Source organism: Choloepus didactylus, chromosome 6, assembly GCF_015220235.1.
Source record: "Choloepus didactylus isolate mChoDid1 chromosome 6, mChoDid1.pri, whole genome shotgun sequence".
Classification (NCBI taxonomy): Eukaryota; Metazoa; Chordata; class Mammalia; order Pilosa; family Megalonychidae; genus Choloepus; species Choloepus didactylus.
In genome coordinates, this window is record NC_051312.1 from 91,985,544 (window position 1) to 92,000,122 (window position 14,579).

Below are 14,579 nucleotides of genomic sequence, written 5' to 3' on the forward strand. Positions count from 1 at the left end.
AGATGCTGGAGTATTATATATTACATATATATATATATATATATATTAGATGCTGGAGTATTAGAATAGCTAGAAGGAAATAACTGAAATGGTGAAACTATAACCTTTAACATTCTTAGAAATTTGCTCTATAGCTATTCATTGAATTGTGCTTTGAAAGTTCTCACCTTTCTGTATACATCCTACATTTCACAATAAGGAAAGAACTGAAACTGTGGGACTGTAACCCATAACATTTTTTGAAATTACCTCTATAACTGCTTGTTGAGCTGAATTTTGAAAGTTAACACCTTTCTATATATATGTTATATTTTACAATAATGGAAATAACTGAAGTTGTGGAACTGTAACCTATAACATTCTTTGAAATTTGCTAACTACTTGTTAATTCATATTTTGAAGGTTATCAATGTTATGTATAAATGTTAAAGTTCACAATAAAAAAAAACGTATTAAAAAAACAAAGGTCAGAGGGGTTAAGTAACATGCCTAAGACCACAGAGCTGGTAAGTGGTGAATCTATGATTTGATTAAGGTCCATCTATATCAAAAGCTCATGGTAATTATTTACAGACATAAAGCCAATTTCTTCAGCTTGTCTTAAGAACAGGACCATACAAGCATGACTGAATACTTTTCATCAGATCAAAAGCCACTTATAGTAACATTTTTTGGTCAAATAAGAAGTTATCTATCCACATGGACACCCAATCTCTATTTTTCACCATCTTGCCCATAAGGATTTCAGTATTTTCATCAGATGCATTGTTAAAATCCCCTGATTACTTTTCTATAAGTTTTATCATTAAAAAGGAAATGAGGTATCCTGATATGACTTATACTTAGTGAACACATGCTGAAGCCTAGTTATCTATCATTCGCTTTCTCAGCTATTACTTGAGTTTCTCAGTAACACTTAATCTCCTTATCTGGAGGTGGGACCAGGAGATTGAAATAAAGAAGAGGCAGTCAAGAATTTGGAAAGAAGATATTCCTATTAAAACTATTTTTAAATGAACATTTTCCAAATGAACACTTTCTAATGTTTAAGAATTTTAGAAGTAAATAAATGGCTTTAGATTGTTTAAAATCTGGCAGGAACACCACAATTATTCCTCAAGAATTTTACACAGATATAATAAATAGACCACAAAAGTGGGTTTATCTTCCATCTGGCTTCAGCCACATTAGGAAGAAAACAAAAGGAGGCTACCTAGCAGGGGAAAAAAAGTTATTAAAGGAAAATAAAGAAACACTCAAGGAAGGACAGATACTTTATCTAGGTTACAAAAAAAATTTTTTAAACATTATGATGTTGAGAAAGAAATGAAAAATTGTACTTTTATCTCCAGGTAAGATGGATCGGTAAAATCGGTCCTTCTTTTTCTTCTCCTCTGGGTTTGGAGGCAGAGGTTTGGAACCATGGTTTAGGGTTCCAGTATCTTTGCTGCCAGCTCCAATCATAGTGCTGGTGTTTCTCATCGGAGGGGCTGGGGGCTTGTCTTGAATGTCTAGGCCGTTATTTGACATTGTCACCACCAGCAGCAGCTACTGAAATCAGAAAGAACATAATTCTTTTATTATATTTTAACAAAGGGAAATACGTGTTAAAAATTTTAAAAGAACCCAAATTATGCAGCCCTTCCATCAGAGCCCAGATCAATCTCTTCCACTGAATACCATGGCTAATGCTAGCATATTTAGTCAATAATACTCAAAGATATAAATGCCTACTCTGTGCCAAGAACCACTGAAAATTCACAACTATCATGTTTTTCTATGAATTCAAGGGACTGGAGAGCACGGAAGACCTGCAAAGATGTGATTTAAAGCAGAAATTTGATACAGCAAAAGGGAGTATGCAATATTACCAAGATGGTGAGTGAGATGCTCTAGGATTATGCCCTTCTCCCTGTGCCAGTTTGGATATATGTCCCCCGAAAAGCCATATTCTTTAATGCAGTCTTGTGGGGGCAGATGTATTAGTGTTGATTAGGTTAGAATCTTTTGATAGAATGTTTCCATGGAGATGTGACTCAATCAACTGTGGGCAAAACATTTGATTAAATTATTTCCATGGAGATATAGACCTCGCTCATTCAGGATGGCTCTTGATTTAATCACTAGAGTTCTATAAAAGAGTTCACAAATAGAAGGAGCTCAGAGCAGCTGAGAGGGACATTTTGGAGAGAAGCCAAGAGCTGACACTGATGCTGACACTTGGAGATGCCTGGAGATGTTTGGAGATGCTAGCCCAGAGTTTGCTCCAGAGAAGCTGTGAGAAGGACCCAGATGCTTAGATGAACAGGAGCTGAAAAAGCTAAGAGAGACCTAGAGACATTTTGGAGAAAGCCATTTTGAAATGCAATCTGGGAACAAAGTAACAGCAGATGCCAGCCACGAGTCTTCCCAGCCGACAAAGGTGTTCTGGATGCCATAGGCCATTCTTCGGTGAAGGTATCATCTTGTTGATGCCTTAGTTTGGACACTTTTATGGCCTCAGAATGGTAAATTTGCAACTTAATAAATCCCCTTTATAAAAGCCAATCCATTTCTGGTATTTTGCATAACGGTAGTATAGCAAACTGGAATACTCCCCCACAGAAGTTTTAAACAACAGCAAAAACTGGCAGAACCGTCTTTTTCAAAACTCCAGAAAACTTTAAAAGGGCTGTAGTAACTGGTCAAGTCCTAAATCAAGAAAAAGGCAACTTTAAAACTGTGGAAAAACCTCATGGTAGCATTGCTGACCCTTCACCCACCAGCTCATGTTCTCAGTGCAGTCCCTACGACCAGTTTCAGAAGGAATAGAACAAACTTTGTGCATATACTAGGGTATATATATGTATGTGCCACTCTAACTGGAGGCAGCATGAAGGACTGAACCAGTACACACATCTCTGGCTTGCCATCCCAGAACATGTCCTATATGCAGAAGCAGCTAGCAAAATCAGAACAAGAAACAAGCAAATGGCAATGGCCTGGGACAAAGGATTACTGGCTTTAAGACATAGAATAGAGCTACCAGGACCAGAAAAAGACTACTTCCTAGGGAGAAGGGAGGTACCATGAAGATCTGCATAAATGGGGGAATTCCTATGTCTATAACACAAATCCAAGACAACACACATGTTCAAAAAAGACCAGAGAGAACCCTAACACTTTTGCTTTGGGTTGTTCTTCAGGTTCACTGCTAGGATGGCTAAGTTATGAAGGAAAGCACCCGCCACCACAGTCCATTGGCAAAGACTGTGAATGGTATTTTTGTTTGTTTTTGTTAACTCCTTGCATTCAAGGACATCTCTGTCAACACTAGGTGAAAAAAAACTTAAGGAACAGACACTACAGGGACTAAATTCCACATTAAAATATAAAAATGTCCAGTGTGCCACATGAGATTACAAAGTATACGATGAAACAGGAACCAATGCCCCTTTCAAAGGAGTGAGACAAAAACATCAGAATACATCAACAAATACCAAAAGATTTTGTCATACCAGACGTACATTTTTTAATGGTCTTGATAGGGAATAAAAAGAAATAAAAGGCATCCAAATCGGAAAGGAAGAAGTAAAACTTTCCCTATATAGAGAAGATGCCAAAAATCCCCAACAAAGCTATTAGAGCTAACAAACACATTCAGTCAAGGGATGGGACACAAGATCAACACACAAAAATCAATAGGGTTTCTATATGCTAGTAATGAACAATCAGAACAGGAAATCAAGAAAAAAAAATCCATTTATAACAGCAACTAAAAGAATAAAATACCTAAGAATAAATTTAACCAAAGATGTAAGTAAAGGACTTGTACATGAAAACTACAAAACATTGCTGAAAGAAATTAAAAAAGACCTAAATAAATGGAAGGACATTCCACATTCACAAATTTGAAGACTAAACATTGTCTTTGGGTAGAACTAAATATTTTGAAGACTAAATATTTTGAAGACTAAATTAAAATAATTTGAAGACTAAATATTGTCTTTGGGTAGAATCTCTACCCAAAGCAATGTAGAAATACAACACAATCCTAGTCAAAATCCTAACAGATTTCTTTGCAGAAATGGTAAAGCCAATTACCAAATTCTTATGGAAGGATAAGGGACCCCAAATATCTAAAACTATCTTGAAAAAGTAAAAACAAGTTGAAGGATTCACAATTCCTGATTTTAAACTTATTACAAAGCTACAATAATCAAAACCTCTTGGTACTAGTACCAGTGCATACAGACTAATGGAATTGAATTGAGAGTTAAGAAATAAACCTTCACATTTATGGCAAATTGATTTCTTTCTGCTTTTTTTTGTTGTTGTTTTGTTTCACAAACTGATTTTTAACAAGGAAGCTAAGTTCAATCAATAGGGAAAAAATAGTCTTTTCAATTAACGGTGCTGGGGAAACGCAATATCCAAATGCAAAAGAATGAAAGCAGACCCTATCTCACACAGTATATGAAAATTAACACAAAATGGACCAAAGACCTAAATAGAAGACTAAAATAATAAAATTCAAAGAAGAAAATATGGTGAAATAACTTCAGACCTTGTATTAGCCAATGGTTTCTCAGACTTGACACAAAATGCATGAGCAACAAAAGAAAAAATATATAAATTGGTCTTCATCAAAGTTAAAAACCTTTGTGTATCAAAGAACATTATAAAGAAAGTGAAAAGAAAACCTACAAAATGGGAGAAAATATTTGGAAACAACATATACGATAAGGGTTTAATATCCTGAATGTATAAAGAACTCCTACAACTCAATGTCAAAAAGATAAGCAACCGAATTAAAAAATGAGTGATGGACTTGAGGAGACATTTCTCCAGAGAAGATTTACAAATGGCCAATAAACACAGGGATAGATCCTCAAATACATTAGCCATTAGGGAAATGAAGATCAAAACCATGAGCTACCACTTCATCCTACCCACTAGAACAGCTTCTATTGAAAAAATGAAAAATTACAAGTGTTGGAGAGGATGTGGAGAAACAGGGACACTCATTCATTGCTGATGGGAACGAAATGGTGCAGCCGCTACAGAAGACAGTTTGGCAGTTTCTCAGAAAGTTAAGTATAGAATTATCATGTGACCCAATCATCCCATTTCAAAGGAATTGAAATCAGGGACTCGATTTCAATTTGCACACCGATGTTCAAAGCAGCATTATTCACAATTGTCAAAAGATGGAAGCAACCCAAGCGTCAATCAACCAATAAACAGATAAACAAAATGCGGTATATACACACAATGAAATAATATTCGACCACAAAAAGGAATAAAATTCTGAAACGTAACAACATGGATGAATCTTGAAGATATCATGTTGAGTGAAATAAATCAGACACAAAAAGACAAATATTATATAATCTCACTGATATGAAATAATTAGAACAAGCAAACTCACAGAGACAGAATCTAGAATATAAGTTACCAGGGGACAGGGTCAGGGTAGGGCATAGGGAGTTAAGGCTTGAAACGTACAAAGTTTCTATTTGGGACAAAAAAAAAAAACCCACAGAACTGTAAAACACAAAGAGTGGACCCAAATGTAAACTATGATCTTTAGTTAATAATGTAGCTACAATAATATTGGTTCATCAATTGTAACATATATACCACACTAGTGAAAAATGTTAATAGAGAAAATCGTGTATGTAAAGAATGGTATATGGAAACACTATACTTTCTGCATGATTCTTCTGTAAACCTACAAGTTCTCTAAAAAATAGTCTCAAAAACAAAAAACACAAAAAAAACAGAAAGAAGGAAAGAAAAAGAAAAATGGAATCTGAATCCTTGTGCCACCTACTAGCTTTAGAGAAACTCCTTAACCTGTTAGGGTTCCATTTATTCATCCATATGAAGGTTAAATAAAGCTGCTAACTGCATTCCAGGCATAGTGAGTTGTCTGCCAACCTCTAACTTTTTAACCTTAGGCAAGTCACTTTCCCTCCCTGGGATGGACTATTATCAAGGGTCAGCAAAGCTATCTGCTTTTGTAAATAGTTTCATGGAAAACAGCACACCCAACCCATTCATTTACTTACTGTCTATGGCTTCTTTCACACCACAAGGGCAGTGTGGAGTAGCTGCCACACCTAGAAAGCCTCAAACATTTACTATCTGGCCCTTTACCATAAAAGTTTGTTGACCCCTGGACTTTGTCATTTCCCCAGTATCTCTCTGCTCTAAAATTCTGTTTTGTTCTAAAAAATATGATGGTTAATACAGAAACTATCCTGGTCCTACATAGTATTGAATTTACTGGCCATCTTAAATGCTTTTGGGAAATAGAAGTAATAAAAATTTAATAGAAAGGAAAGAAACTCCTAGCACATGTACCAATAGCTTTAATGAAGACAGATTTTATTACATTAAAATAAATTACATATCCTTGACAATGGATAGAGATGAATGGATCGAGTTTATAATAAAGTTTCTCATTATTCTTCCAAGCTACAGTGGAGATGATATCTTTAACGATAACTATTTAGAATGTAAGCTCCTTAGAGTCAAACATAACAATGCCTTAGAGACTTTAGAAGTGCCTATGAACATTTTCTAAAAAATGAAGAACTCACTGATCACCTACATGCAGTTTCCTCCTCAGTCCTTTCTCCACGTGCCATCAGTGATCTTAAAGCCACTTCTCTACTTAAGACCTTTCATTAACATCCTAGAATAAAAGCTAAGTTGCTTAGCTTGCTTTTGGAGGTCCTCCACTATCAGACCTACTCCATCCTCATCTCCCACCGCTACCACTCCCTCCATGGCCCCTTATACTCTAGCCGCATCCAACCTCCCCAACTTTCTCAAATATACCATGGCTTTCACACCTCCATTCCTTTGCCAATATCCCTATTCTCAAATTGTGAATTCACTTATGCTTCAAGGCTTAATTCAACTATCACTTCTTTCCTGAAATCCTTTGAAAATGGCTCCAAGAAGTTATCTGTTCCCTCCTCCATGCCTCCAAGGCAATGGATATATTCCCAGATCATCAAGTTTATTTCTACTGCATTGTAATTGTTTACTTACAGTTACATCTTCTCCAAGAGCCACAATGTTTCTCAAACATTGGGTGTGATTTTGTCACCTTTGCATTCCAACAGGTGTCTAGAATGTAACTGACTCACAGTGGATTCAATAAATATTTGAATTAATCAAAAGTATGCACAGAGATATACATATCTTGCTTTTAAGGAATTTATAGTAAGGATAATAAGTTATGGACATAATATATGGTAGGAATGCTAAGGATACAAAAGATGAATGGGAATTCAACAAGAACACATTGCTTTAAAAGATGGAGATGGAGCAAAACCAAAAGGGTGGAGATGCCCTGCCCCTTCAACACTGAGATGCAGTTTTCCAATAAAGCTTCCTGCCATGGTCTATCACAATTCCTTCTTGCATTTCTAATGATTAAGATCCAAATCCTGACTCTAAGACAGTAAGAGTGGAGAGTCAACTACCAAGTCAAAAGCCTTGCAAACAGCCAACTTTCAGTCATCATCTAGGGTACTAAAAGTTTCTCTTTTAAAAATATCCTTGGAATTTAGAATACAGCTTTGTATAATAATAATTTATGTCAGGAAAAAGTCTTTAGTTCAGGTGAAATTCAAGGTCCTTCTCAACCTGGCATCAAACTGCCTTACGAACTAAGCCACCATATCTGGACACCAGCCTATATTCAAGCTATGCCTCAGAAATCTCAGTTTCCCTGAATTTGCCAGGCTTTCTCTTACTCCCCCACCCCCACCTCACTCTATGCTTCTGTCAATGATTGCTCCCTTCTCTGACGGATAAAAATCTTATTTATCCTACAAGGCCAAGATCAAACCTTATCTCTTTGTAAAACTCATCCTGTCCTTACGTTTGGTAAACCAACTACTCCTTACTTTTCTTTTTGAACAAAATAAATCAAGCAATCAAAGGGAATTTTGTTTATCTATCTGGGTGGTGTGCTTTTTATCCATTGCTTCCCATTTCATTTCCCAGTTTTGCATTTGCTTTTTCTCCCTACCCCAACTCAAGTCCCTCGGCTTCCCAGAGCTTCTGCTTGCTCAATTCTCAAGTGTACCGAGTGTTCCTTCCCACTCCAGGCTGCCAGTTCCAAAATTACACTCCCTTTAGTCATCTGATACTCTAATCAGGTCCTTCTATGCCTCCTGGGTCCTTTAACCAACAGCTTCATTGTATGTAACTCCCTTTCAGGCCCACAGCCCGGGATTGTACCAAGACGGGCTTCACCAACCTTTCTGATAAAGGCTTTTGTACATTTCTCAATTCTTTCACTATGTTTGGAGAAATTCACAGTGGTAGACTTCCACTTCCAAAGATATTCTAAATTACTTAAAACCTAAAATCTGTTGCTGAATCTAATGTTTGAATTCTCTATACGACATTCCAGCCTAGGTCATCCAGCCTATGCTTAAAAATCTGCAGTGCTAGGAATTCTATAATCCGAAAAGATAGCCTATTCTATCTTTGGTCACCTCATTTAGAGAGTTTTTACTTATATTAAGTTCTATCTCACACTGCACTGAAATTATTTGTTGACATATTTCCCTCACTCTACACCCCCTCATAGAGTGCTGGACTTGGACTTTTTTTTATTTCTTGATCCCCAATGCTAGGCCTGGCACAGACTAGGTAATCAATAAAGATCTATTGAACAAATGAACAAACAAATGAAGAAATCAGTGAACAAATAAATTAACAAACAAATAAAGAAGAAAAACCTTCCATCTGTTAGTCCTAAATCCTATCTATGGGCTATCTGGAAAAGTCTATTACCTCTTCCCCAGACAGAACTTCAGATACTTGAAATTATTTTTCAAGGTCCCCCAAATCTTTTCAAGGCCAGTACCTTCAACTATACTCACAGAACACAGTTTTGTTTCCTCTTAATCACTTCCCTCTGAACTTACTGGATTTAAGAGTTTCTATACTTTTCAACTTCCCAACAGCCCTCCAACCAGTCCTTTCCTTTAGTTTCTCCACAAGTCTTTTTTCTCTTCCTTCCTTCATAGATCTCCTCACCACTCTGTGAGTCTATACTTAGAGTTAGTGCATTTTACAACCCACACTATTTTAAACTTTATAGGAAAAAGGTCCAAAACATCAATCCCATGAGGGAAAAGAAGAAATATACTTGACTCTTGAGTGTGTTTCTTCTTTCCCTTTTCAGGATTGCTCTTAAATCTAGTAGTCTCTTCAGGCTTAAGATTCTGGAGGATGAGAAACCAGTGCCTTCTGACATGCTACACTGTAAAGCTAGACCTGAGGCCAACATTTTAAATGATGGTTCAGATGGCACCCTTCTAATCTACCTGGACAGCAAACTGATACAACAGACAGAGAGAAAGACAGACTGACCACATCTTACCAATACCACAAAGACTTAGCTTAATAATTTATGAGCAACTAATTATATTGAAATATTAATTATGAATCAATTGAATGGCTCTTTAATAAATGCAGGAGGTTGAGGTTTCACAAGGGCCACTGATAGGATGATATAGCAAAAGATGACTAGAGTTAAAGTCGGGAGACCTGCATTTAAGACCTAGATATTCTATTTACTAGCTATTTGCTGTGGTCCTTTTGGCCCCTTTACTTCTGAACTGCAATCTGATGTGTCCTGGAGTAGCACGTCTAGTTATGCCACTATGCAGTCTCCAGACTTATACTAGTCAAGAAGCAACCAAGGAGGAAAAATGATTTGTGCCCTTTTTGGAGCTATAAAAAGCACAGATATAGTTCTAGAATAGAAAGAAGGGAAAGAAAACACTTTTCAAGAAGCTACTATGTGTAAGATACTTTACATACTAAATGAAACTGTACAGGGAAGGAGTATGCTTACCAAGAACTACCTCTCTCCACTTCATTATCCTTGGATTCCACAGCCGCAGTATGAAAAAGAACTAAGACAACGAAAGATTTTTAAGATGCACATAACATGAAAGCCAAAGTAACCTTAGAGGTCATCTAATATGACTCCCTCATATCACAAGTAGGAAACTGATGTCCAAAGAGCAGAAGGGCCTTGCCTAAGATTCAAAGGTAGTATAGGGACCTAGAACCGATGTCTTCAGACTCTCTGCCAAAGGATTTTCTAAATATACTGTACTTGAGTATTTCTCTTTGTACCTTTTCTGACCTGAATTCTGCTACTTCTGATTTATATTTAGGTCAGTCAAACCTAGCCAATGGCAAATTTAGAAATATATAAGCATGTTTGGGCTGAACTTGATTGATATTTACTAAAAATCTGCACATGCCAGATCCTGTGCTAAATGCTGGAGAAGATAAATGAATTCCTAATTCCAAGTCTTCAAGTCAAGAAGATATAGCATAAACACATAGAGGGGAGGGTGCAGATAATCAGTATGTAAATAAAGCCATGTGAAAATTACATAAACTTTTTGCTGCAGTTGCAGGTTCTTCATCCAAATACAATTCAAATCAATAAACCTCTACTAAGTACTTATATATAAGGTGCTATGCTAGAAACCGGGGATACAGAGATAAATAATTACAATATGATCTTGACTAAAGGCTTTTACTGTCTAGTAAGCAAGATGGATAAGCCTGGAAAACCACAATACCAGGCCAACTGTGAACAGTGCTGTAGAACAGAACAAGCAGTAAAATGTCAGAAAACAGGGAGGAAAGACTAAATTGAATTGGGGCGATCAGTGAAGCTTCACAGATGAGGTGGTTTGAAGAGAAGAGTCATGAAGATTAATAAGTCAGACTAGTAGTCTTTAACCCTGGACTGTTAGAATCACTTGTGAGCTTTTTAAAACACCAGTGCTGAAGTACTTAAGGGAAAGAGTACTAATGTCTGCAATTTACTTTGAAACACATTTAAAAAAATTAGATTAATGGATGGGCATAGAAGTGTGATATAATATACATGTCAATATATAATATACATGTCAATATACAATACATAATGGGTGTAATAAAGCAAGTATATGAAAGTGCTCATGGTAGAACCTAGGTGGTGGATTTACAAGTATTCACTGTAAACTTCTTTCAACTTTGCTTTATGTTTGAAATTTTCCCTAATAAAATCCTCAGGAAAAAAACACCAATGTCTGAGCTTTACTCCCAGTCTCTGATTAAATACGTAGGGGGTAGGCCCAGGCATTAGTATTCGGCCCAAAGCAAACAGATGATAAATAAATGAATGATTTTGATGGAGAAAGAGGATGGCAAATGCATCCTAAACCATAGGAATAACAAAGTGTAAGAGTACAGAGTGGTAGAATGCAACATGAAGAACTAAAGTGGGAGACTGAAAAGGCAGCACAAAGCAGATCCTCTAATGTTCTGCACCACATATACCACTAATCAGAAAATGGTCCCTTCTAAGCAGCTCTAGAGCTGGGCCATGAATGACCCCTGTTAAAAATAAAAGACGATGCTGTTGATTAAAAAAACAAGGTTGTGGAGAGATGACAATGAGAAAAGAGATGTTACCTGGGGGAAGATACAAACTGCAATTCTGCGGCACAGAGGACTCTGTGATGCCATTAACGCCATACAATGGGGCCTGGAGTTTAGGAGATTCCTCTAAACTGCTTAACAGAGTTGCTAAGATGCTAAAAATGGTTTCCCTGGGGAACTCCCTGGACTAACCATCTTTACAAATCAGATTTCAGCCGTCATTTGGACTGATATTTTAATAACAACTAACATTGGATAGCACTTTCGAGTTCACAGAAAATTTGGAAAACCATTTGGTAGGAATCATTTTCCTCATTCATTCATGCAAACATTTACTGATCACCCACTCTTTGCCAGGCTATGCTAGGTACTGGGGATAAAACAGCAAGCAAGTCAGAAGAAGCAAACTCTCAGAGACCCGAAGTCACCAGAGCTAATGGGCAGCAGAGGCAGGAGCCTGAAATGATGTCTGTGTGACTCTAGAACCACTACTCTTTCAACTATACCACATTTCACTGTTCACTCTGGAGGCAGAGAAAGGGATTAGATAACATCTAATAACCCATCAGAGGCCATTATTTAACATGAAGGAGGAAAAGGAAGAAGGGAAAAAATCTTATTCCATATTGTTCTAGTTTGCTAATGCTGCCGGAATGCAAAACACCAGAAATGGATTGGCTCTTATAAAAGGGGGTTTATTTGGTTACACAGTTACAGTCTTAAGGCCATAAAGTGTCCAACAATCGGGTACCTTCACTGGAGGATGGTCGATGGCATCCAGAAAACCTCTGTTAGCTGGGAAGGCATGTGGCCAATATCTGCTCCAAGTTCTGGTTTCAAAATGGCTTTCTCCCAGGACGTTCCTCTCTAGGCTTCAGCTCCTCAAAAATGTCACTCTTAGTTGCTCTCAGGGCATTTGTCCTCTCTTAGCTTCTCCGGAGCAAAAGTTTGCTTTCAAAGGCCGTCTCCAAAATGTCTCTGTAAGCTGAAGCTCCTCTCTCAGTTCCAGTGCATTCTTCAAAGTGTCCCTCTTGGCTGTAGCTTCTCTTCAAAATGTCACTCTCAGCTGCACTAAGTTCCTTCTGTTGTCAGCTCATTTATATGGCTCCAATGATTTAATTTAGACTCACTGAATGGGTGGGGTAACACCTCCATGGAAATTATCCAGTCAGAGTCATCACCCACAGTTGGGTGGGTCGCATCTCCACGGAAACACTCAAAGAATTACAATCTAACCAACACTGATACTCTGCCCACACAAGATTACATCAAAGAACATGGCTTTTTCTGGGGGACATAATATATACAAACCCATACATACATATTAAACACATTTCTCAGTTGAAACAACCCAGTGACGCTGAGACTGGCATGACCAACACTCCACCCAGGACTGGGGAGTCCTGTATGCCCCTGAGGCCCTGGTTATGCGAATCTGACCTTTAATTAAATCGTGCCAGGAGGTTTTCTTTGGCAGGGGCCCGGAATGCTGCAGTATTAAATGTGCTTAGGGATGTCCTTCTGACCAAAGACACTCCTGCTACGCAGCCTCCAGCCACTTGCTCTGGTTTAGCAACAAGAAAGCAACCACTGGACAGCAAAGAGTTGAAAACTAGAGGGGGTGTTTGAGAAAACTTCTAGCTTTTTGTGGGCTGTTAAGAAAGCTACTTTAATTTCTGACCCTCAGTTTCTTCTTTTGTAAAATAGAAATAAGACTATCTACTTATGAGTTATCATGGGAATTTAAAAAACATATATAAAAGCACCTAGCATGCTGCCTGGAACAAAATAGATGTCCAAAAATATTTGTTCCAATCCCCCATCTAGCTTTCCAGTTTTATCTCTACTGTTCACTAATTTTGTCATTCCAGCTCAATATGCTTTCATATCCCTGCCTTTGCCCACACTGTTCTCTCTGCCCCAACTTGTCTGCCAAGGAAACTCCTACTCATCCTTCAAGACCCAGCTTGAATCACTTCCTCTATGGAATCTTCACAGAAGTCCCTCTACTTGCACCCAATATTAGTAGTTCCTTTCCCCAAAATTTAATAGCATTTTATACATGGTTCTATTCAGCAGTTTCCATATTTCATCATATAAACTGCAATCCATGCTTGTTGTCCTCACCAGACCATGAGAAACCCAAGGGATGAAATTGAGTCAGATTAATTTCCATATCCTTGGGACCACCCAGTACAGGTCTAACACATACTAGGTAATTAGTAAAGATTCACTGATGAAGGAAGCTTGCTTTAGAAAGGGGGGGAAAAAAAAAAAACGCAGGAGCTGGAAGGCTCCTGAAAAATCAGCCAGTTCCAAACCTTAATTTTACTGTTAGGAACTTGAAACCCACAGGACTATGCAATTTACCTACAATCATTCAATGAAATAGTGATAAAGTCATGACTAGCCTCTGATTATTCTGCTTCTCTCAAAAGTACTCTTTCTACACTAAGTATAATTTAAGGCAGAATGAACAAGGGCTGTATGTACCTGGAAGGCTTCCTGAAATTAGGCTGGCCCTGAAGTTCTCCTACAACACTCCCTGCCACCCCTAATCCCCAAACATACACATCTTCCTCATTCCTACAATCCCTGCAGACAGTCACTAGGATTAGTAGCAGAAACCAGTATTTATAAGTATTATAGTTTTCTTCCTATAGTCCTGGGAAATTCCTGACCTGCAGTTCCTATAGAGCTCTTCCCAACAGTTAAGGGAAAAATTCAAATTTAAGCTCCAAACCTCAAGACCTCCCATTGGATGGCTTGCACTGAAAAAATGATCACTAAAACCTGAGAACCTTACAATCTTAGAGCTGGAAGGAACAACAAAGGCCAACTGGTTCAACCTCCCAGGAAACAGTAGAATCTACTCTACTGTCCCCTAGATGGATGGCCTTCCAGTCAGTTTCTGCCTGAACATATCCTGTAATTTCCCCCACATGCTGCCTCAAAGGAAACCTCCAATGTCCATTTACTTCATTCATTTGTCATCACCCAAACTCTCATCTCCAAACTCTTCTGTACACCATTTAATCTGACCAAATTCCCCACTCCTCTCCTGACTCTGGAGCCCTCCCACTGTTTCCTCTGCACCTTCCCATATGTCATGA

General features: G+C 37.8%; 1 protein-coding gene across 4 annotated transcripts in view; it reads right to left on the minus strand.

Moving 5' to 3' along the window:
- Positions 1–14,579, minus strand: part of PAK1 (p21 (RAC1) activated kinase 1) — a 184,939-nt gene that overhangs the window by 92,445 nt on the left and 77,915 nt on the right. For 2 of the 4 annotated variants that reach the window (XM_037840799.1, XM_037840798.1), the window contains exon 2: positions 1,341–1,548. In XM_037840799.1, coding sequence (XP_037696727.1) covers positions 1,341–1,530 — 190 coding nt within the window. In that variant the 5' untranslated portion in view covers positions 1,531–1,548. Of the gene's footprint in view, positions 1–1,340; positions 1,552–14,579 lie in introns of all 4 variants that reach the window. The other 2 variants (XM_037840797.1, XM_037840796.1) reach the window with 1 other exon arrangement.